General features: G+C 41.0%; 1 protein-coding gene across 10 annotated transcripts in view; it reads left to right on the top strand.

Moving 5' to 3' along the window:
- Nucleotides 1–23722, top strand: part of DMD (dystrophin) — a 1890745-nt gene that overhangs the window by 1806523 nt on the left and 60500 nt on the right. For 7 of the 10 annotated variants that reach the window (XM_066356826.1, XM_066356822.1, XM_066356821.1 and 4 more), the window contains 5 exons: nt 13418–13584; nt 16214–16325; nt 18391–18527; nt 19247–19285; nt 23441–23506. In XM_066356826.1, coding sequence (XP_066212923.1) covers nt 13418–13584; nt 16214–16325; nt 18391–18527; nt 19247–19285; nt 23441–23506 — 521 coding nt within the window. The remainder of the gene's footprint in view (nt 1–13417; nt 13585–16213; nt 16326–18390; nt 18528–19246; nt 19286–23440; nt 23507–23722) is intronic. The other 3 variants (XM_066356825.1, XM_066356823.1, XM_066356830.1) reach the window with 1 other exon arrangement.

The raw sequence follows: 23722 nt of genomic DNA, 5'->3' as shown, positions 1-23722 counted from the left end.
TGTTTGATTTTGGAGAAATTTCAACCATAAAGCTAAATAGAAAGGATAGTATAGTGAATTCCCCCATATGTCTTGTGCATCTGAATAACCCATGGTTCACGTTTTCTGCATTTACATTTCCCTCCCTCCCCGTTCTCCACCACCATGTCTATTCGAATACACACGCACACCAAATTTCCCCCTTTAGCATTTAAAAGTAACAGGACATTACAACGGGAAACCTAAAGCCCCTAGGCAATTAACAATACGTCTTTTTTTAGGACTGTTCCCTACGCAGCTGTGATACATCTCTCATCACACACACTTTTAATATTCAGTAAAATTGTTATCGGACTAAAGGCGTTCATGTGCCTATGTGCATCATAGTCCAGTCAAATGCAAATCAGAGTTTGCAGTTAAGAAAGTAAAGGTTTATTTCTAAACAAATGGAGCCATGCCTGGAGTCATAGGTGAGCGCATGCTCAAAGACCGGGCTCCCCTAGATATAATCCGTGGGTTATATAGAGGGAAATCATGAATCATGGTGGCTAAAGAAGTCGGGGTCCTAGTCTCTACTGAGTGGTTGTGAACAAGGTCTGGAGTAGCTGGTCATTGTAGCAGATCCTGGTGTCAACCATGGCTTTATTCTTTCTGGTTTTGTGCGGGTGTGGTCGTTCGGTTGTTCTGCTTCCATGGGCCTGGGGTGGAAACACAACTGAAGTCAAGATGGTAGCCTTATTTAGACCAAATTCTCTTTCTGTGGTCAACAGACCTGAGGCTTTGTTCTTAAGATAGTTTGATGCTGACCAGAACCTGATATCCTAAGTGCTTAATGATTAAGGAAGGGAGGGGACAGACAGAAAGGAGAAAGGGTCTGTGAAAGAAGTGGAGTTTCTGTCTGGTTACAATGTCATCTAGCACGCCGTCCACATTGGAATTTCCCCTTCGCCCCAGAATGTTCCTTACATTGCTCTGTTCTCCTCCAGGATCTAGATGAGGTGTTTGTCTTGTATCTGCTTGTCATGTCTGGGACTTCACTTCATCTGAACGGTCTTCCGACATGTTTTGGTTTTTCATTTACGACATTGACATTTTTGAAGAGGCCAGGCCAGTTTTGCTGAAGAAAGTCCATATCCTAGAGTTTTCTGGTTGATATGATTAGATTCCAGTTAAAAGTTTTTGACAAGAAGATGATAGAGGTGACAGTGTGTACTTCCCAGTATGTCACATCTCAAGGGACAAATGACACTTTTTTATTGGTAACACTAAAATTATTAAAGTGGTGTCAGTCAGATATATCCATGGTAAAAGTATCCTTTTCCCTTTGTAATTAAAAAGTCATTTTGGCCTGACGGGTGGTGGCACAATGGATAGAGCATCAACCTGGGATGCTGAGAACTCAGGTTCGAAATCTTGAGGTTCCTGGCTTGAACATGGGATCATCAGCATGACCCCATGGTCTCTGGCTCGAAGCCCAAGGTCACTAGATTGAGCAATGGGTCACTAGCTTGGCTGGATCCCCCCCCCCCCCCATCAAGGCACGTGTGAGAAGTAATCAGTGAAACAACTTAGGTGACGCAACTGTGAGTTGATGCTTTCTTATATCTCTACCTCCCCCACTCCCACTAAAAAATAATAAAGGCATATTGTGGTATTTTGAGACCTTGTGAATATACTGTTCTTCAACAGCCTTTCACCCTTTTTTTTAGTCTCCATTGATGATCCTTTTATTCAATGATTATATTGATAGTTGTGTAACAGTGATTTTCCAATTCTGTCATTCTTTCTGCATGTGTTAACAGGCTTTATTCTGTGACAAAAAAGCTTTCACTTCTCCCTTCTTTTTTTTATTATCACTGTGGATATCCAAGGTGGTTTTGTATATGCAAAGAATGGCACTTTTCCTGGCTGAACTGATTTTAGATACTGTTTTTGCCATGACATTGCTTAAAATGCCACTGTACAGAATTGACAGTCCTTTTTCCCCATAGCAATGTAAACATATGTATATGTTGGATAGATGCATTTTCATATTAACCAGTTCTTTTGTGGGAGTGACAGGTTGACCACATCATATACCATGAGCTGTGTGCTAATGAGGACCGAGAAACTCATAGGATTTTCTCTGTTTTTCCTTTTTGCTACCTCAGTTTATATTGACCTGTGCCAATCAGTTTATGTAGTTCATATATGCCATAGCATCTAATCGTACAATGACGGACACACAATAGCAAAGAGGATGGGGGAAGCAGGCAATCAGAGTAGATATGAGTGTGCATTTATCACAGTTGTTTCTGAGAGGTCACGTGGTATCTTCTTATAGCTCTCAGTAGTTTAGCATAGAATTCAGTTCAGTATAAACAAGTTAAAGATTCAAAAATATTTGGAGATCAGCCTATATATTCCCACAGGAAATCACTTTTATCTTAAACCATTTTAAGACAACGAAGCATACATATTTTCAGTATTAAAATAATAGATAATCTTACCATTTCCTTAACCTCTTTGTGCATTTTTTCATCTGTAAACATAAAGTTAAACAGTTTATCTTAAAGACTTGCCTATCCCCAAGCTTCTTTGATTATATGATAAATGTTATAAATGGAAAAGGCAGAGAGGGAAATGGATTACTGTACTTAGTCATTATCAGTAACGTCTTACCTGATCTTCTGGGTAACAACTCTTGAAGAGAGATATAAGGTAAAACAATCTTGTACATATAGTGTGGCCTTTCACATGAAAGCAGCTGTTTTCTGACTAGAAGTAGCAAGATGTGAGAAAGCATTGTGTGGAACCTTATATAAATGATCCCTTGTGTCCCTACACAATTGTTTTCTTAGCAGCTCAAAGGTAAAACGCATGTATCTTGTGTCTAATAACAGGATCAAAATGGCACAGTTCCTTCTGTTTTACTTGTTACTTGCAGGTTTTGTATAGTTATATGGATTTTTTTTCTGTCACTCATTTGATTTTCATAAAAATTGGATTGTTTGGAAGAAGAGTCATTAATATTCTTTACAACTTGTTCTTGTTCCTCCTTTTATGTTCATTGCTAGTGCACGCTTCTCTCTTATGTAAAATATTCCACCAATGCCCTTGGTAGATTTAGAGGTTGTTAAAGAAATTGTAATGACAGCTTAGGGAACACTCAGGAGCTGCCTGTCCTATACCGCCTGACCCAGGCTAGTCATTCTTGTAGTTTTAAATCTTTGTGTACAGACTGTAGTTCACAAAACAGTTCTGATCCATCTAAATTCAGCTAATCTTTCCAAACACTAGGGCTTTTTACAATCAGGGCCAGAAATGTTGGATTGTCAGCTACTAATGTCATGACTTATTAACAATGGCAACAATATTGAAACGGTTTTTTGCATTCTGAAGGATACATTTTACTAGTGAATACAGCAAATGAAAATAGACAGGAAGGCGAGATTAACCTTTTCCAAAATCTATGGTTGGTCCTCAGTATTTTCCATAAATTAACCTTTTTCTGTCAATAAGAATGTTTGGAAATTCTATTCATGCATTTAATATTTATACATTTAATTATTGTTTTCCCTTTAAATGGGTAGGAACTCTACAAAATAAAATTAAAACATATACTCATGCACATGAGTACACACACACACACACACACACACACACTTTTATTCTAGCTAACCTGCCTTACCTTGTGTGGGACAATTATTTGCATGGTTACAATAAACTTCTGCTGTTTGTCTTAAAATATTGATACATTGCATAGAGTTGGCTATTTGAGAAGCAACTGAATTTCAAGTCTGGCTCTTATGATTTTATTTTTTTAAATATTTTATTCATTTTAGAGGAGCTGGAGAGAGAGAGAGAGAGAGAAAGGGGGGAGGAGCAGGAAGCATCAACTCCCATATGTGCTTTGACCAGGCAAGCCCAGAGATTTCGAAACAGTGACCTGAGCATTTCAGGTTGTCGCTTTATCCACTGCGCCACACAGGTGTGGCCCAGGCTCTTATCATTTTAACATGTTCCCTTGTAACTTCCGGCTTGGTTTATTTTGTATAAGTCCTTTTTTCCCTCTAGCCACAATCTCTTGCCCAGAGTGGCCTTTCTCTTACATCGTCAGTAGTCGAATAGGCCTAGCTTCTCAGTTTCTGTGTTGTCGAGGCCAGCAGTCTCCGCGGTGGGGCCCTCCAGGGCTCCCAAGGAAGTGTGAGGGTTGGTTAAAAGGCATGTGCCCACGTTGGTTTCTCAGTTCCAACAAATGAACCATGGTAATGTGAGGTGTCAGCAGTAGGGGAGGGTTTCTCAATCTTGACACTACTGGCACTTTGGCCCGGATAATTCTTTGTTGTGGGAGGCTCTCCATGCATTGTTGTATGTTTAGCAGGTTCCTGGCCTCTATATACTAGACACAGTTAGCAACCCCTTCCCTTCTTGTTCCAACCCCAAATGTCTTCAGATATTGTCAGATGTTCTCTGGGGTACAGAACTGTGGGATTCTCTTCGGTGCCCCCGGTATGAATTTTGTGTATTCCTATATTTTAAGTCATTTCTGTTTTCGATGTTTATCTTCCAAATCTAGAAATAGACCATTAGCCTTTTGTGTGTGATACCGTAAAAGACAAGCCAGACATTTACAGAAAAAAACTATTTAAAAGTAAACTTTGGGCAGTTCAAGAATAGACTTATTTTGGCTTCTACTCCTTAGACAACTCTTATAATTTTAAATTTATTTTTTTGTTATTTTGCTCTTCAGGATGACTAGGCATTTTCTTCTTTTTAGGCTCATTTAGATATTATAATTCTTCCTTTTATGTATTGTGATCACGTTGCCTCTTAATTCCCGACCATTGTTCAATTCAGCAAACTTTTTTAGAGGGTACAGAACATATCTCCTGTCTTCAAATAACCTGCCATCTAAAGGAACAACTAAGGAGGTTTAGGCAAGTATTGTTCCCAGGACAGTAGTTCCTTTTCATCGTCCAAAAACTACTGGCTACAATCTCATGCATGTTTACTTCTTTCTATACTTAAAAAAAAATTTTTTTTAAAGTATTAACATGGTTTTTGAAAAAAAACTCACAATTGAGATACCAGTTGCTTTCTCTTAAAAATACAATGTCTAGGTCAGGTGTCCCCAAACTACGGCCCGCGGGCCGCGTGCAGCCCCCTGAGGCCATTTATCTGGCCCCCCAGTGCACTTCCAGAAGGGCCACCTCTTTCATTGGTGATCAGTGAGAGGAGCACTGTATGTGGCGGCCCTCCAACGGTCTGAGGGACAGTGAACTGGCCCTCTGTGTAAAAAGTTTGGGGACCCCTGGTCTAGGTTCTGGCCTCTTGGCTCAGTGTATAGAGCATTGGCCCTGCATATGGACATCCCAGGTTCGATTCCCGGTTAGGGCACATGGGAGAAGTGACCATCTGCTTCTGTCCTCCTCCTCTCTCCACCTCCTGCAGCCAGTGGTTCCATTTTTCCGAGTATCAACCGCAGGCACAGAAGATACTTCGGTTGTCTGAGCATCAGCCTTAGACCCTGAGAATAGCTTGGTTGATTCAAGCATCGGTCTCGGATGGAGGTCGCCAGGTGGATCCCGGTTGGGGCACTTGCAGGAGTCTGTCTCAATATCTTCCCTCTTCTCACCTAAAAAAAATTTTTTTAAATATAATGTATGTGTTTATGGTCTTTGGGATGTGGAGCTTGCTTAGAAATCTTACCATCACACTTTCGTGGCCATGAACCGATACCCTAAGGGAAAAATAAGTATCCAGGTTGAGCCCCTGGCAACCATTTTGGGCTTGTGCCTTCAGTGCCTAAGAATTTATGGAAAGCACAACATGTAAGAAACCCGTAAGTCAGGGTTCCCCAAACTTTTTACACAGGGGGCCAGTTCACTGTCCCTCAGACCATTGGAGGGCTGGACTATAAAAAATCTATGAGCAAATTCCTATGCACACTGCACATATCTTATTTTAAAGTAAAAAAACAAAAAGGGAACAAATACAATATTTAAAATAAAGAACAAGTAAATTTAAATCAACAAACTGACCAGTATTTCAATGGGAACTATGCTCCTCTCATTGACCAACAATGAAAGAGGTGCCCCTTCCGGAAGTGCGGCGGGGGCCGGATAAATGGCCTCCGGAGGCCGCAGTTTGGGGACCCCTGCCGTAAGTTATCCTGAACGCTGGCAAATCCCCAAACTCCAAACTTGCTACATAATGTCCTTTGACATTATTATATTGGTAATTATATCCTTTGGCTAGAAATTGAAGATGTTGGGATTCCTTGAACTATCTTTATACCTTGTTAAGATAACATTTATATAAAGCAACCCTGTAGCGGGCTGTAATGGAGAGGCAGTAATTACAACTGATTCCTTCTCCTCGCCTCCATGCTATATGGTGGAGTTCTGATACGGGAGGACCAACTGAGAGGGGGTGGGAACCCAAAATACAGTAAAAAACTTTTATTGATTGATTTGAAAGAAACATTGATTTGTTGTTCCACGTATTCATACATTTATTGATTGATTCTTGTTATGTGCCCTGACCAGGGATCAAACCTACAACCTTGGCATATCGGGACAATGCTCTAACCAACTGAGCTACCTGGCCAGGGCCCCAAATACTTTTAACCTGTAGCTGCCACAGTGGAAGAAGATGTGATAGCTTTGCTTTTCACATGTGCACGCCATAGAAGAGAAGCAAGGAGGTATTGCTAAAACTAAGAAACAAACAAACAAAAAAAGCCCTAGGATTAAATGGCCCATTCTTAGAGTTTTTGCTTAGATGGTTCAAAAATGGTATTTAGGGGTAAGGACAAGATCATCCTTGATACCCTTGATGCTGAGAGAAGAAACTTGAGGTCTCTATCTATGTCAGCAATTAACAGCCCTTAGAGCAGGGGTCTCAAACTCAACTCAGCATGTGGGCCGCAGAGCAAGATCACAGCCGTTAGGCGGGCCGCACTAGGTCTACAAAAGGCAACTGTTACGCAACACTTTTCAGTGTCACAAAACGACCAGAAACTGTAGTTCATGGATTAGTCTGCGGGCCGCAAAAAATTGTTCGGCGGGCCGCGAGTTTGAGACCTCTGCCTTAGAGGATGATGAGCTCAATCTAGCGCCATGATACTGGCTGCTTTTTGTATTTTTCTGGAGTTGGAAATGGGGAGGCAGTCAGACAGACTCCCACATGCACCTGACCGAGATCCACCGGGCATGCCCACCAGGGGGCGATGCCCTGCCCATCCGGGGCATTGCTCTGTCGCAACCAGAGCCATTCTAGCACCTGAGGCAGAGGCCATGGAGCCATCCTCAGCACCCAGGCCAACTTTGCTCCAATGGAACCTCGGCTGCGGGAGGGGAAGAGAGAGACAGAGAGGAAAGAGAGGGGGAGGGGTGGAGAAGCAGATGGGCACTTCTCCTGTGTGCCCTGGCCGGGAATCGAACCTGGGACTCCTGCACGCCAGGCCTACACTCTACCACTGAGCTAACTGGCCAGGGCCATACCTGGCTTTTGACCTCAACAACTTCCTACCATTCCAGTCTACCCGTAGTTATTTTTTCGAGAATGATCAAAATGCAATTTGTGCTGGGTTTTTAGTTTCTGTTCTGTTAGGTCTTTATAGAAGCTTGCCTGGTTTTTAATTCTTTCTTTCTTTATTGCCAGACAAAGGGAGAGAGGGACTATCACTAGGATATAGAATGGTTTGTAGTAAAAATGAACGATGGAAACAGAACGAGCCTGTGCATCCCGATGGCGTGTTCTCAGCGCTGTCGTTTGGCATAAGCGAGCAGTTTTAAAGGAGCCCAAATGATGGATCTTGCGTCTTAGGGGCTAGAAAGAACCTTGAGCATTTCCAACCTTTAAGCACGGGAGAATCTATAGCATTTTGGAAGAGGAGAAGTGTCTATAGCTTCCCTTGGTGATTCACACAAATACTGTAAAAACTTTCAGCATCAGGGAATCTTTCCCTGTGAGTTACAACCTGAATTCTTCATGCTGCTTAAGCTTGTTTCTGCCTCTTCTATCCTCAGTGGAGGGACTGAACAGCTGGTCACAGGCCACTATGGAAGAGCTACTCGCATAATTGAAAACTTATTAAACCGACCCTTCAGCTACTGTTTCTTGCTCATTCATTTTTGGAGGGGTTGTTTTCCCTCATGGCTAAATAATCTCAATTCTCTTAAGCTGTTCTCATAGGTCTTTCAACCCCGTTAATTATCATTGTGTCTTTCTGCCAAGCTATCTACATTCTGGGTCTGCTGTAGCCACCAGAACTAGATGCCATTTTCTAAGGATTTGAACAGTACTGAGGGTGATGAGATCACTTCTTCGCACGATATTTGCTCTGCCTTTACTAAAGCATCATAGATAGGATGATTGACATCCAAAACATGGTATTTCCTTTTATCCTTTTAGGTTTTTTTGTTTTGTTTTGTTTTGTTTTTTTTGTATTTTTCTGAAGCTGGAAATGGGGAAAGACAGTCAGACAGACTCCTGCATGCGCCCGACATGGATCCACCCGGCACGCCCACCAGGGGCGATGCTCTGCCCCTCCGGGGCGTCGCTCTGCCACGACCAGAGCCACTCTAGCGCCTGGGGCAGAGGCCAAGGAGCCATCCCCAGCGCCCGGGCCATCTTTGCTCCAATGGAGCCTTGGCTGCGGGAGGGGAAGAGAGAGACAGAGAGGAAGGAGGGGGGTGGAGAAGCAAATGGGCGCTTCTCCTATGTGCCCTGGCCAGGAATCAAACCCGGGTCCCCCGCACGCCAGGCCGACGCTCTACTGCTGAGCCAACCAGCCAGGGCCTCCTTTTAGGTTTTGCACCCATATTTATTGCTGACTCGTGGTCAGATCTTTTTTCTGTCTTCCAGAATGAATTGAAGCTTTCTGCTATATTGCACTTTCTGTATTAAACATGAATTCTTACTTTGCAGCATGTTTTTGAATATAACATTAAACAAACATATCAGTTAAACCCAGGTCAAAAAATACATAGGTTCAGGTTAAGCATCAAGAAAGCCATGTTTTAAATAGGAATGAATTAGTAAGGCCATTCAGTGTACTGCCTTTCTGTAATGGTTTATATCCTAGCTACAAAGGGTTATTTTGATAAAGTCAGTTTCGAGACCAGTGGAGCAAGAGATTGTTATAGGACATATTGTAAGTGAAACTTGTAGTTCTTTTGACAAAAAGTCCCTCACTGTGTCTTTGTGTATGAGCTGGAGAAATGTGTGGAGTAGAGATTAGACGATATAACTGGAGAGAGTCACAGTTCAACAATCACAGGGAGCTGAACCCCGGATTTGTGGTGACCTGAGGTGCACGCTCCGGTGGTGTGCTTCCTGTTTGACTTTGACCTCCACGTTTGATATTTCCACCAGTGACATTTTGATGAAGATAGAACACATGTTTTAAAATGTAAAAAATACACCAAGTTGGGTGTAAGGGCTAATTCACGGGCTGTTAAGGATGTTGTTGGGCTTTTTAAGGATATTGATGAGAGTATGCAGTTGGATCAAACTACCAGAACAGAGGTGAAAAGAAACAAATCCAAATGAACAAGTACAGAATGGAGGGATTACTGGAAACAGCCAAAAACAGCATTTCCCATCATGCCCAATAGTGCATTAAGACCTGTGGTGTTCACAGGTCTTAGAAGTTTAAAAAAAAAAAAAAGGTCTTGGTATCAATGAATAACAAGTGTGGGAAATTTGAGGTCAAACAAAGTTTAACGTGTTTCTTTACTGATGACCTTCTTAGCTTCTAATAGCTAACATACATTAAGATTTTAAGACGGAGGTATAATATGCAGTGTTTCCTTAATTTGACCTTCTTTTTATGAAGAATGGTGCTGGATGTTTGATCTCCTGGACACACTGGGAAACACTGACCTCGCGATATCAGTGGGGTGGAAACCCTGTGTGAACCTAAGCCATCCAATTATACTGCCCGGAGAAATAGGCTACCACTCCCAGCAGATCGTATTTAGAGCATAATGCTTTACAGGACAATGGCAACTCAAGCCATGTCATAGGAGGAAGAAATACAAGGAATAGGGATGAAGAGGCCGGGGCAGACATGAAAGCTGTGGTAAAATATTTAAAGGGCTGTTTGAAGGCTGGAAAGTGCGCGATTTCTAGTCCACTGGATGATAATAATGACAATAACAGTGGCAAACACTAACGTGGCCCTTGCTATGTGTGCCAGACACTGTTCCAAGTGCCTTTCCCCTCTTAAGGCATTTAAGTTTTACAGCCCTATGTGATAGGCGCTATTAATAGTTCCATTTCATGGCAGAAGAAAATGAAGACACAGAGAGATACCGTATTTCCCCATGTATAAGACGCACCTTAATTTGGGGGCCCGAAATTTGGGGGGGATATATTACATAAAGTTATTGAACTCAAGTTTTATTCATCTACAACAATGAGCACAAAAACAACTGTGAAAAGGCGAGAAATGCAAGTTAAAGAAAACTACAACCCCTGTATAAGACCCATCCAATTTTTAGACACCAAATTTTCCCCAAAAGGTGTGTCTTATATATGAGGAAATACGGTAGTTATTTTCCCAGAGTCACACAGCCAGTAAGTGGCAAAGCTGGGTGTTGAACTCTTGTGATTGGACCCTGGAGCCTCTAATTCTGTCTGCTCTGCTGGTGGATTTCAGCGCAGGCTGAAGAAACACTTTTAACAGGGCTTCTTATATGCAAATGTTCAAGTTCTCCCATTAAGGATGTTTGCTCTCATACACGGGTGGTATTTGTACAAAGGCCATAAGAACGCGCTGGCCTTGGCTAGGAGTTTGGACTCTGTCCGGTGCAGCTCTGTGTTGCCATTCCAAGACGATGAATGCACTTCTGTGGTCCCTTTCATCTTTAGACTCTATAATTCTTTTTTATTTTTTAAAATTTTCCACAAAGCACCTCTGTGATGGCACTCTGCACAGAGAAAAGTGCTCAACAAAAGTTTTTATCAGTGGCTTGAATTGATACCATTTTGCAGCTAGGAAATTCAAGGTTAAACAGCTCATTATAATGTTGGGACATTTGTAATCAGGGGTAATGACTGGAGTACCGCTGAAGTAGTGGGTGCTGTAAGCCAAGTGACCTGTTGGTCCAGACCCACTGCCTTTCTATCTGAAACGTGAATAGACTCTTTATTAGCAAACCAGGTTCCAGGAGAAGCAATATGGGTTTACAGTTCAAACTCTCATTGCTTGTAGGATACTAAGTGTCTATCGCAGATTCAGTTTCAGCTGTTCTCAGAATAGGTAGTGCCCTTCGGCTCTTGGCAAAGCAAATGCAAGGCATTGTTGGAGAAGGCATTTTTTCAGTCAAAAACTCAAAGTATCTCCAGAAAATATTTTCAGATCAATGTGTAGCACATAGTAAAAACAAACAAACAGAAAGGTACACAAGAAATCAAGGTGATTGAGAACCTGCAGCAATAGCAGGCGACAGCAGCATACCTACTGTACTTTTTATATCTTGGAATTATTTGAGATTATTTTTTTTCAAAATTATGCTTACTTACTCTGTTTAAAAGGAAATAGACAACATTGAAAAAGATATGCAGGAAACCACAGTCTTTAGAAGTGACTTTGAAAATGACCAAATGCCCTGGCCGGTTTTCTATAGTGGTAGAGCGTCGGCTCGGCGTGTAGAATGTCCTGGTTTTGATTCCTGGTCACAGAACACAGGAGAAACAACCATCTGCTTCTCCACCCCTCCCTCTCCCTCTTCTCTCTCTCTCTTCCTCTCTTCCCCACCCACAACTATGTCCCAGTTGATTCGCGAGTGGTGGCCCTGGGTGCTGAGGATGGCTCCATGGAGCCTCCACCTCGGGCACTAAAAATAGCTCAGTTGTGAGCATGGCCCCAGATTGCTGGGTGGATCCCAGTCAGGGTGCATGCAGGAGTCTGTCTCTATATCTCCCCTTTTCTCACTTGGAAAAGGGAAAAAAATGACCAAATAGAACTTCTAGATATTATAAAGTACAATAGCCAGTTTCAGACTTACTGTAAAGCTCAGACTAGATGCTGCTAAAGAGAGAAATTGATGTCCAGGTAGAGGGGATTATAGCAATGAAGCACAAAGGACAAAAAGGGGAAAACTAGGGACATTCTTCTCAGAGAAGTGCAGGCTGGCTTGAAGTGCACACTGATCCCCCAGGTTTCTGTAAGCAGAGCGGAGAGGGAATGGAGAAGACACACTATTGTGGAGAGGATGACTGAGAAGATTCCAGAGCTGACGAAAAGGCTCTAACCCCCCGGTTATAAGCCCAGGTGACCCTAAAATGTATAAATAAAACCCTAGAGACACATGACAAGGCAGGAAAAGGACAGATTACCTTCAAGAGAACAACAGTCAGCCCGACCAGGCAGTGGCGCAGTGGATAGAGCGTCAAACTGGGATGTAGAGGACCCAGGTTCGAGACCCCAAGATCACCACTTGAGCGCGGGCTTATCTGGTTTGAACACAGCTCACCAGCTTAGACCCAAGGTTGCTGGCTTGAGCAAGGGGTCCCTCGGTCTGCTGTAGCCCCCTGGTCAAGGCACATATGAGAAAGCAGTCACTGAACAACTAAGGTGTCGCAATGCACAACGAAAAACTAATGATTGATGCTTCTCATCTCTCCGTTCCTGTCTGTCTGTCTATCCCTCTCTCTGACTCTCTCTCTCTGTGAAAAAAAAAAAAGATAAAACGCATGACTATGGTAATATATAAATCAAAGATGGGTAAATATCATATATTTCAAGCTTTCTAAAAGCACTGTACTGTTTGGGAGGAAGGGAAGAATTGTGTTTATTAAATTTAAACTTTGAAAGACAGAGAGAAGGAGGAAATAGAGACAGACAGACAAATCGCAGGTCACCATTGAAACAACACTAGACCTGCCACCAGTTAGTTGTCCGGCCTTGGAAAAGCTGCTTCTCTCACTTACCTCTGTTTTCTTGTTTGTGAAATGAAGCTTTGGGCCTAGATGGATCTTCAAACCTCTTCATTATGATTCTATGACACATTGAAAAATAGATTCTGTAGGAAAGGAAGGAATCAATAGTTCCGAGTAAGGTTTTTCTTTCTCTTCTTTGAAATTTTATCAGTAAACACTTGCCTCTTGGTTCTGGTTAACTCATATATCTGTTCAAACACTGGAGTGAATATAGTCTCACTCAGGTGCGTATTTTGCTTTCTGTTGGTTGGTTTTGTTTCATTTTCTTGTCATCTAGTAGCCACACAGAGTAAAGCAGTTCACCAAAGCCTTAGGGGTAGGTAGGTGGCTCAAATGAATGGAGGGGGACAGTCGCAGAAACAAGCTACAAAAACTGGTTCTCATTGTGCAGCTATTGTTTTCTTCTCTTTCTTTTAACTTATTGCCTGAACTGACATGTGCCTCCTTTACCCTCTCTCCTTCTTCGCCCGCCTCCCCCTTGCTCTCCCTCCCGTCTTTGCAGGCCAATAATAAGCCTGAGATCGAAGCGGCCCTCTTCCTGGACTGGATGAGACTGGAACCCCAGTCCATGGTGTGGCTGCCCGTCCTGCACCGCGTGGCCGCTGCCGAAACTGCCAAGCACCAGGCCAAGTGTAACATCTGCAAAGAGTGTCCAATCATTGGATTCAGGTATTAGGAACCCAAAAAATGTCTGGGGTTTTTTCATATTGTTTCTTTCCTTTCTATTCTTTGATCTTTTACCTCCTGGACTAGTTGCTGTTAGTCTGTTCCTCTTCACAGTGGGAGAGGAGGTGGCCAGGCTAGAACGTCCAGCATTCCCGTCACTCCCTTAATCACTGGGTTCTTTTGGTGGATCTGACTCATTGGGCATGTGGTTCTTTCTGCCTTCACTCTTCAGCTCTGCAGGGGCACAGTTTGGGGGAACAGGACTGATTACCTGTTTCCACCATGATACTGTCCGTCAGTGGTATACAGATACACAGATACACTGTGCCTCCTTCCTGGAACCAAAACATTCTGTTCTTTTCCTCCCCTCCCCTCCCCTGCCCTCCCCTCCCCTCCCCTCCCCTCCTTCTCCTCTCTTCCCCTCCTTCCTCCCTTCCTTCCCATCCAGGAATTACTTATAAAACTAAGACATGATTTTGTTTTGAGAGACTCATCATGGTAGCTCAGTCTCTTACTCACTCTGAACCACTTTGTGCCCCTAAAATGATGAGACTTGTTTTAAGCACCCCAGAACTTGCTTCTTTATCTGGGAATCTGGCGCTCTCTGCATACTCTCCTAATGAACTTCTAAGGGAATAGAAAGTATGCAAGTCAATGAAAGATTCACAAAGCCACTTTAAAAGGAAAGTGTTCCTTATAAATTTAAAAGTGAAAGAGATAGGCAACAGCAGGTTTTTATCCTGATATTCTCAAAATGTCATGGAAAACAATTGGCTCTTAAATCTTCCATTTTGCTGACCTGTTTGGGGAGACAGGGTCTTTTTAAATTAATCTATCTGATTGAAGAGCAATCCCAAGTCCATATTCTGAGATGATGATGTATTTCAGAATCTGGATCAACATCAGGGTTTCCTTAGCGATGAGCAAGCCTTCAGGTTGTGAACTAGTTAGATAGTCTATGCCTCTTCAGGAGCCACTTAGCCGCTAAGTAAACATCCTTCCTGGTTATGCTTAGACTTGTTCTAATTCTTTGTTGCCTAATAACTACTTCGTGTCATTTGTGTACTCTGTCCTTCCATACTCCATGCTGTTTACAAAGAGGTTTTCTAAAACTGATAGAGGTTTCTAAAGCCTAGATAGACAACACAGAGTAGGCAGTGCTTGCAAAGGACACCTTCTTTCCTTCCGAGTTTTGGCAGGTAAGAATGATGCTGTGGGGGGCGGGGGAGCCCCAGGAGAGAGCAGTACAGTGTCTCCTTTTCTTAGCTTCCCTCACCAATAAGACCTAGGGGGAGATTTTATCAACTAAAAAAGGCAATGCTCCGGAGATCTAAGAGCATTTTCACATTCACATTCTTTGCCCTTATCAAATTAGATTATTTTAGGAATCAGCACTTCTCCTTTCTCTCCCCTCCCCCTAAAGATGGTTGGGATCTAAAAAAGGTGGGTTTTCTTTCCCACATTCCCAAATGTGACATAGGAATATGTTTATTTGAATTGGCTAAGATTCTTACCTGGGCAAGCAAAAGGCAGAGAGTATGAAACAAAGAATATGCTATTCTGCGAAGAGGAGGAAATGTACTCAAAGGTTATAAATGTTTTCTTCTGGTCCTGGCCGGTTGGCTCAGTGGTAGAACATCTGCCCAGCATGTAGATGATTTCACAAGAGAAGCGACCATCTGATTCTCCACCCCCTCCCCCTCCCTCCCTCCCTCCCTCCCTCCCTCCCTCCCTCCCTCTTCCCTTCCCATAACCATGGCTTGGTTGGAGCAAGTTGGCACTGGGAGCTGAGGATGGCTCCGTGGCCTTCCCTCAGGCACTAAAAAAGCTTGGTTGGTGAGCAACAGTACAACAGCCCCAGATGAGCAGAGCATCGCCCCATAGGAGGCTTACTGGGTGGATACCAGTCAGCACGTATGCAGGAGCCTGTCTCTCTGCTTCTCCACTTCTCACTTAAGAAAAATTAAAAAAAATTTTTTCTTCTATTCCAATTTTTGTCATTTCTTGGAGCTTCAGTCATCCTTTGTGGGTAATGTGATAAGTGATTTCTGGAGAGAGACAGATAAAAGAGATTCTCCAAGTAACTTGCTGAAGATGAATCATGTCAGTCAATAAGCAAACGTTATTTTAAAAGATTCATTTTAATTGGAAGTTCTTGTTCAATTTTCTTTCATCTAATGAGATTGCTTTATCTTTGTACATTTTTCTAAAATAATTACTTCAGAAAACTCTTGTTCCCATGATGGGTTGGGGGGCCTACAAGACATAGATCTCTCTCTCCTGGAAGTTCTTTCTAAATCTAGCATTTGGTCTTCAAAAGACTGGACGTTTGCCAGTATATTCTTACTTCATCTGAAAGAATTCCTAGTGGAGTTTAAATAAGAGCTGAGTTTTTTCTTCCCTCCTTCCGTATGTTTGTAGAATAATCTTCCTGCCAAAATGTTTTCAATACAGTAGGAGAAGCACCAGAGAACTCTGGAGGTAGGAAGTTAATCACTTACCTGGTGGAATTAATGAACAGCACAGTCTGTTTCTAGAATTAAAGAGCATGTGGAAGAAGGTTTATTAAAGAGTGTTCTCTGGGAATTTGATTTGAAGAAATACATATGTGTTTGGTTTTGTTCCTTAACAGGTACAGGAGTCTAAAGCATTTTAATTATGACATCTGCCAGAGTTGCTTCTTTTCTGGTCGAGTGGCAAAAGGTCATAAAATGCACTATCCCATGGTGGAATATTGCACTCCGGTAAGTCACATGCCTCCCCGATGCGAGTTAGTTCACCTGGGAGAAGTTTCCATTTAGGGGACAGTATTGCGGGTCATGTGATGCTGTGATGTCTACATTCCCCAGATGTTTCCCCAGATGTTCCCTAGCTACAGTGGCTCCAGATTGTAGGTGGCAAGACTGACCTCATCCCTAGTGTGTAGGGGAAGGGCTGGCACACGTGGACTGTCATAGACACTCGAGATATTGTTAAGTGAATAGTTTTTTCTTCCTTTTGCATCAGTTGGAGAGAAGATATTTTCACATTTCTTTTGCACAGCCCTAGCAATTATGTGGAGAGGTTTTATGGCCATGGGGCACGTTAGGTATGGGGGTGTAATGTGTCTCCAAAATTCATAATTCACTTTCAGTCAATCCTGCTCATCTCCTATTGGTTTTCTATACTAATACCTGCCAAGTACAGTGGTCCCTTGTCTATCGCGGGGGTTGGGTTCCAGAAGCCCCCACAATAGGCGGAAATCCACAAAGTAGCCACCTTAAATTTATTTTATTATTTATATATCTTTTAAGGCTTCATAAACCCTCCTCACACTCTTATAAACCTTTTCCACACTGTCATTAAACTTTCTCACACTTATTTTACCGCAAAAATAATTAAAAAAATATATAAAAATACCTTTGTACCACAGAATCCCGCGATATGACAAAATATCTGTGATACAAAATTAGATAAATAAAATTTAAAAATCCACAATACACTGAGACCACAAAAAGTGAACTGTGATATGGTGAGGGACAACTGTAAATGCTAGGTGTTTCCTTTTTAAACTACTCTGTGTGAGGTAGGTATTATTTTTATCCCCATTCTACAGATGAGAATTCTGAGGTCCTAAGGTTAAGTAATTTGCCCAAGGCTCTGGAATTAAGAGGTGGAGCCTTCTCCCAAGATGTTGTTTTGGGGAAACATTCATTGGCTGACAAAACTTTGGAAAATCACTGGCAAGATGGAAAGGGCCTGGACCTGGTGGTCAGACAGACCTGGGTGGAAATGTTTCTTCAACACTCCCTGCTTGCCATTCAAAGTATGATGTGGCAACTAGCAGCGTTGGTATTCCCTGGGAGCTTGCTTACTAGAAATGCAGAACCGCAGTCTCCCACTCGTGACTTTCTAAATCAAAACCTGCATTTTCTCCAGATCTGCAGGTGGTTCCCACATACATCTCAAAGTTCAAGAAGCTCTAAGTCAGAGGTCCCCAAACTTTTTACACAGGGGGCCAGTTCACTGTCCCTCAGACCGTAGGAGGGCCGGACTATAAAAAAAACTAGGAACAAATCACTCTGCACACTGCATATATCTTATTTTAAAGTAAAAAACAAAACGGGAACAAATACAATATTTCAAATAAAGAACAAGTAAATTTAAATCAACAAACTGACCAGTATTTCAATGGGAACTATGCTCCTCTCACTGACCACCAATGAAAGACATGCCCCTTCCGGAAGTGAGGGGGTGGGGGGATAAATGGCCTCAGGGAGCCACAGTTTGGGGACCTCTGCTCTAAGTATTTCTCTCCTGCATCGTCAGAGTGATCTTCCCAGTTTTTTCATTGTCTTTCTCGCTTTGATTCCTTTTGCAAAGGTATTTGTTGCTGGAGAATGAATCATGCTGTGACTAGAAGGATACTGAGTGGGTGAAACATAGTATCTTATATTTTTAAAAGTCCACAAAGAGTGCCAAACTGAAGCTTAACTTTTTGACTTTAAGACTTGCATTGATTGAGTAGCCCAGTAGTTGAGACACACACTTCCCTTAGACATCGTAAGAACTCCTTGAGGCATGGTTGCCCCAGTTTGGCAGGAGATCTGAGCCTCAGATAGGTAAATGACTCACTCACCCAAGCTAACCCCACTAGTAAATGCCAGGCCTGGTTTCGGAACCCTGGTTTTATCTGATCCCAAAGCCTTTGCTCTCAACCCCCACTCTCTCCAGAATAACCGAAGGAATGCCCTTCGGGAGCACTGCAGGGGTCCTTTGTTCGGAGGTCTTAGGCTCCCAAGTCTGATCTCAACACCATTTCTCTTTCAGACTACATCCGGAGAAGATGTCCGTGACTTTGCCAAGGTACTAAAAAACAAATTTCGAACCAAAAGGTATTTTGCGAAGCATCCCCGAATGGGCTACCTGCCAGTGCAGACTGTCTTAGAGGGGGACAACATGGAAACGTGAGTAGTGGCAAAAGCAAAACACACTCTCATTTGATGTCTATTCGAGCTCCTCTCAGCCGAATACCCTCCTTCACTCCCAAATGCAAACAGTCTCTCCTATTTCTTTCTCTAGATTGACTTTAGCTGAAAAGAGTAAAACAGGCTGACATTCAGTCGGCATTTCCCATGTTGATTGTCCCATGGCGATTACCTTTTCCCAAAGTTTAACCTTATCTCACAGGGAAAGCACCATGTTACTACAACTGCTAATTCCCTCTACGAGGCCTTTAAGAAATACGGGACTGTTTACAAATGAGTGATTCCAATATTTCATTTTGAGTTTCCTCGCGTTAACTGGTAGACTTGTGTCTCTTTGGATCTGATTGTGTGGTCATATCTAGTCATTTTTTTTCTACTTGAGAAGAAAATATAGTCCCAGGAAATTCCTTCACAGTAAGTAATAATGATTCTCATGATCAGACTGAAGATGTCTTCACATCTTTTAAACCTCCTCCTTTTATCCCATAACTCCGGTGGCAATCGCACCACTGTTGGTTTTTTCTTTTAATTCACTTTTCACTTTTGTTTGGCTGTTGCTTTCCATGGTTTAGCCTTAATTGGTTGGGCTTTATTTATTTTGACCTTTTGGTAATTTGTTTTCTTTTTCTTTTTTTTTTTCTTTTTTTTGCGGCTGAGTTTGCCTGTGTTTCTTCACCACCTCATTTTTTGTTTTGCAGTCCTGTTACTCTGATCAACTTCTGGCCGGTAGATTCTGCGTGAGTACTTCTGCTGAAGGGTGCTGCTACCACCAATACATTTCGCTTGCTGATTTAAAAAAAATAATTTTTCGTTTGGTTTGTTTTGTTTTAAAGACATATTGATTTCTCTTCTCTCATTTCAATTTTTTTTCTTCCCTTGGTCAAACTGGGAGAGTGCCATCTTCCCACACAGATCAGAAGAATCAGTGAGGTGTTCTCGGGTCTCCCACATGCTCACAGTTGAACCAACAGAAATCCAATTTTTGGGGTTGTTAGTTGTATTCCTGGTTTGCATATTCTTCAGTTATAAGCAGAGAACAGCTTTTCTTTAGCCACATTTCTTGAGACTTGATGCTTTAGGACCTCCAAAAGGATGATGGTTTATTCTTTAAGGCCTGTTCCATAGTGGATGGACTGTTAAATATCAGCAGAATTTGTTCTAGGGTATGATGTTGAGTTGGGCTGTGTAATTTCATTATGGTGTGTGGACTTTTTATCAGGTAATGCCACGCTCTTTGACTAATATGCACATGAGCTCGTTTTTAACTAAACTCACTTTTGCTCTCCTCTCCAAACTGAATGTTCAGCTCACGGCAGGAAGGCGTACTGCAGTCTTTGTTATTACTATTGGCATGTATTAATAATACTAATATCAGATACTAACAGACATTTGATTTATCTCAGAGTTTATCATGGTAGAAAATTGATTTGGGGGGCCTGTGGTTTATATATTAGCAAACAATGTGCATGTTTCAAAGTCACTGTGTGGAGTTTTGGGTATTTCACAGTGTACTTTATTAAGATATGTATTTAAAGTCAGACAGCTCTATTATATATAAGGGGTAAACAAGCAATTTGGAAGGCAGGCCTATGTAAGAATTTAATATGCTTCTGTTGAGTCTAAATTATTTCACCATGTAATTTAAAGTAGATCCTTTTTTAAGATCCTGTAGTGATTAATGCAAATGATTAATTGAGGTTTATTTTAAGCTGCAGTACCGTGCCCCTTAATTTTGAGCTATGGGAGCTATAAGTAGTGAAGTACCTGATTTTCTTTAATTATCATGCTCAAACAGCTTGGGAGTCATTAAGTTTCAATTATGTTCCTTGTTATTGGTAATTGTTTCCCCTAACCCAGGTAGTCTGTTTGTTTACAGACGTTAGACCCTTTCATAAATAATAAGCTTTTAAAAACTTGATATAGTGAAATCCTCAGCTTGATTGGATCCTGATAAACAAATGGATTAACTCTGTTAGAATAAGTTTTTACCACTTAAAAAAAAATCCAAAAGACAAATACGCTAAATAACAATTTTTAAAAATACATGGATAAAGAAAGCAAAAAATAATAAGCTAAGAACAACTGAAAGGAAGAAAGAAAAGATGTTTCTTTTGTACATACACTCATGTGAAGAAAATTATGACAATGAGTTTGGTATAACTGATTTTAACTAGAAGGCATTTGTTAACTTTAAAATTAATAACATCCTTTGTTAAAACATCTTCTCTAACAACTGAAATAGACCACTATTTTGCTTCTTCTAAAAGTTTACTAGATTATTAGGAAATGGTGGGACATTCTAATTTTAAAGAAGAAAAACCCAGCAGACTAAATTCCCTGTTTATTTAATACCACTAATTTTATTAAAGTCCTCACTCAGAGGATTCTATAGTCTATAAAATATATTGTAAAGCTGGTCTATTCAGGTAGAAGAGCCAGATCTGAATGTGTTTTATTATGCAGGAATTCTATCTGATGTTAACATGATGATGACAGCATTTAATCCGTTGAAATGGATCGCAGAATTTGAAAGTTTACTGAGACACAGATCTTTTCTTTTGCCTTTGAAAAAACCTTTATTTACCTGTATGTCATATTATTTGAAACTAAATCTAGCATAAACCTTTCATATTGTTTGTCCACAAATGAGACAGTCAAACAGTATTCTTTGAGCTGTTCTGCTTTGAAACATAAATGGAGGGAAACCCTAATGGAGTTTTCACAAAAGAGAAAATGGTGGTGGGTGGAATGGAATTGGCCATTAACTGTAAAAGAAAGAATCCTTCTGGGTACATTGTTTTGTATTAGGAAGTGGGAAGGGAGTACAGTATTCTTACCTTCCCTTTGAAAACTCTTTAAATAGGCCTTGCATTTATAGTTTGCTTCTGGGCTAAGTGGTTTTGTACTTTTACTAATTCCTGGGTTTTAAATGATTATTCTCTGAGCAGTACTCCCTTTTGGCTCATTTTCTGACTTAATAACCACCTCCTGTAGTGTATATATTTTTTAGATTTCTGGCTATTATGAGTTCTTTGTGCTTATGCATGCTGTTAGGTGCTGTGTGCATTAATAAGAAAAATTACATGGAATTATCAAGGCTAAGAATTAAAGCTCTACGTAAGATTTTCTGTATGAGAGTTGACTAAAGTGTTTTGGATTTACATGCTTGGTTTTCCTGGTGTGGTTATACTTCAGGGTCTCAGCTTTTTCTTCTATACATTACCCAGGTAGCAACTGTTATAAGGGAAAACAGTAAAACATTTTTCTTGAAGGTGGGTTTTTAGCTTATAAGAAGTATATAATTTAAAGATTGGTCTGTTTGAGAAGATAGGGCTTATAAACCAAATAATCCAAGCGCTAAATTTTCTTTACCTGCAATGACTTTTTCAAAACAAACCTTAGCATTTTCCTAACTATAGGCTGCTCCAGGGCTATGGATCTAAGAAATTACCAGATTAACTCTCCAAAACTAGAGTGAAAATTCATGTGGAAATCTTGGGATCTGCCTAGCAAGTTGGGTAGTCATCCTTTTGTTTCCTCTTGATAGTTTAAATGTCTTTATTTTTCCTTCGACATTTGATTACGGTGATTCTTGACCTAGACAACATTGATTTCATAAATAGGACATTTCTCTATCAGGGAAGACTTCAGTCCCCTGTTTATTTGTTGTAATCATTTTATGATTGTGTATCTTCTTTAAGAAATAAAGATTTCTAACACATTCTCTATGTAAACCTAGGTAACTACACGGTATTCTTTCTTTCTTTTTTAATGTAAGAAAAAAAAAAACCTAAACATCTTCTTAGTTTTTTTACCAAGTCCCTGAATGCTGCTTGGATGTTGGACCAAACCAGCCCTCACTGAATAGATTACTGTTGACTTTTGGATCCATGCCTTTACCTAAGGGCTTTCTTAGGAGAGAAATGGAAGAGACCTTTTGTCCTATTCCAATTAAAACAAAAAAGCACAAGCCCAAACTGGTTTTCAAAACAGATGGATCTTTTTCCTAAAGTTAATCCAAAGATACTATAACAACTTCGAGGATAATTAATAGATTAGATGTGAAAAGATGGGGGGGAAAATGTGAACCCTACCAAAATTCTAGTCTGTGGACCAGAAAAGGGGGGTGGGGTTATACCCCAAAAGTATATAGACTATTCATGCTAATTAATTCCCCCTCTTGTTTTCCCCTCTGTATATCAGCACACAGTATCCCTAATAAGAAATATTTCCGAAATTGTGACATTCTATTGAATTTAGTCATTCTTTCTAAAAACATTACAATAGAATTTGGGCTCGTTCCGTTTTATTCTATGAAGTAGTAATATACCTGCTGCTAAACTGATAGATATGTTCCTTCTGTACAGAATTGTACAGACCGAGACATCTTGATATGTGGAATCTTAAGAGGTTACGGACTAGAGTGGCCTCTTTGGAACTGAAATTGTTGACTATGAATCTCCTAGGCAAACATACAGTTTTCATTCAATAAAAAGGGCTCTAACACATGGCACAATGTGTAAACTTTTGAGAATTTTAAACCACACAGTGCTAAAACAATTTCAGAACTATAGGATATGAGCTATTACAAGATAGGACAAAATGTCACAAGTGATTGTCTCCCTCAATCTTTTCTAGAATTGAAACTTTGCACAGAAGGTTTTGATCTCTCTTTATGGCTTTTGATAAAAGCAGAAGCATGAGAACCCCTCTCTCCAACCTGGATTTAGAATACTGGACGATATCTAAAATAGAGGAACAACTCAGTGTGTGCCTTACGCATAGACTTAGAATAAAAGCATTCTAGGCTATGTATAGAGCATAATGGTGTGGTGGGGTTTTTCTCCATTAATGGATGGTATCTATGACTAATCACATTTTCTGCCTTATAGGCCTGCCTCGTCCCCCCAGCTTTCACACGATGATACTCATTCACGCATTGAACATTATGCTAGCAGGTATGAGACTAGTTGAATGCCAGGCAAATATTGATTAAAGTAACTAACCAAGGAAAGCTAACCTATAATAATTTTAGACAAGTATTTTTTTTTCTCCCCCCAAATTTGTCTGATTTCTACTAATCAACTTGCCCTCTAACGTGCATGCCGTTCCACTGCATGTTGGTTTTGGACACCAATAAGGGCATTAGTCCAGAACAATCTCCCTGAACCCCG

The sequence above is a fragment of the Saccopteryx leptura genome, chromosome X (assembly GCF_036850995.1).
Source record: "Saccopteryx leptura isolate mSacLep1 chromosome X, mSacLep1_pri_phased_curated, whole genome shotgun sequence".
Taxonomy (NCBI): domain Eukaryota; kingdom Metazoa; phylum Chordata; class Mammalia; order Chiroptera; family Emballonuridae; genus Saccopteryx; species Saccopteryx leptura.
This window is presented reverse-complemented; position numbering and strand designations above follow the sequence as displayed.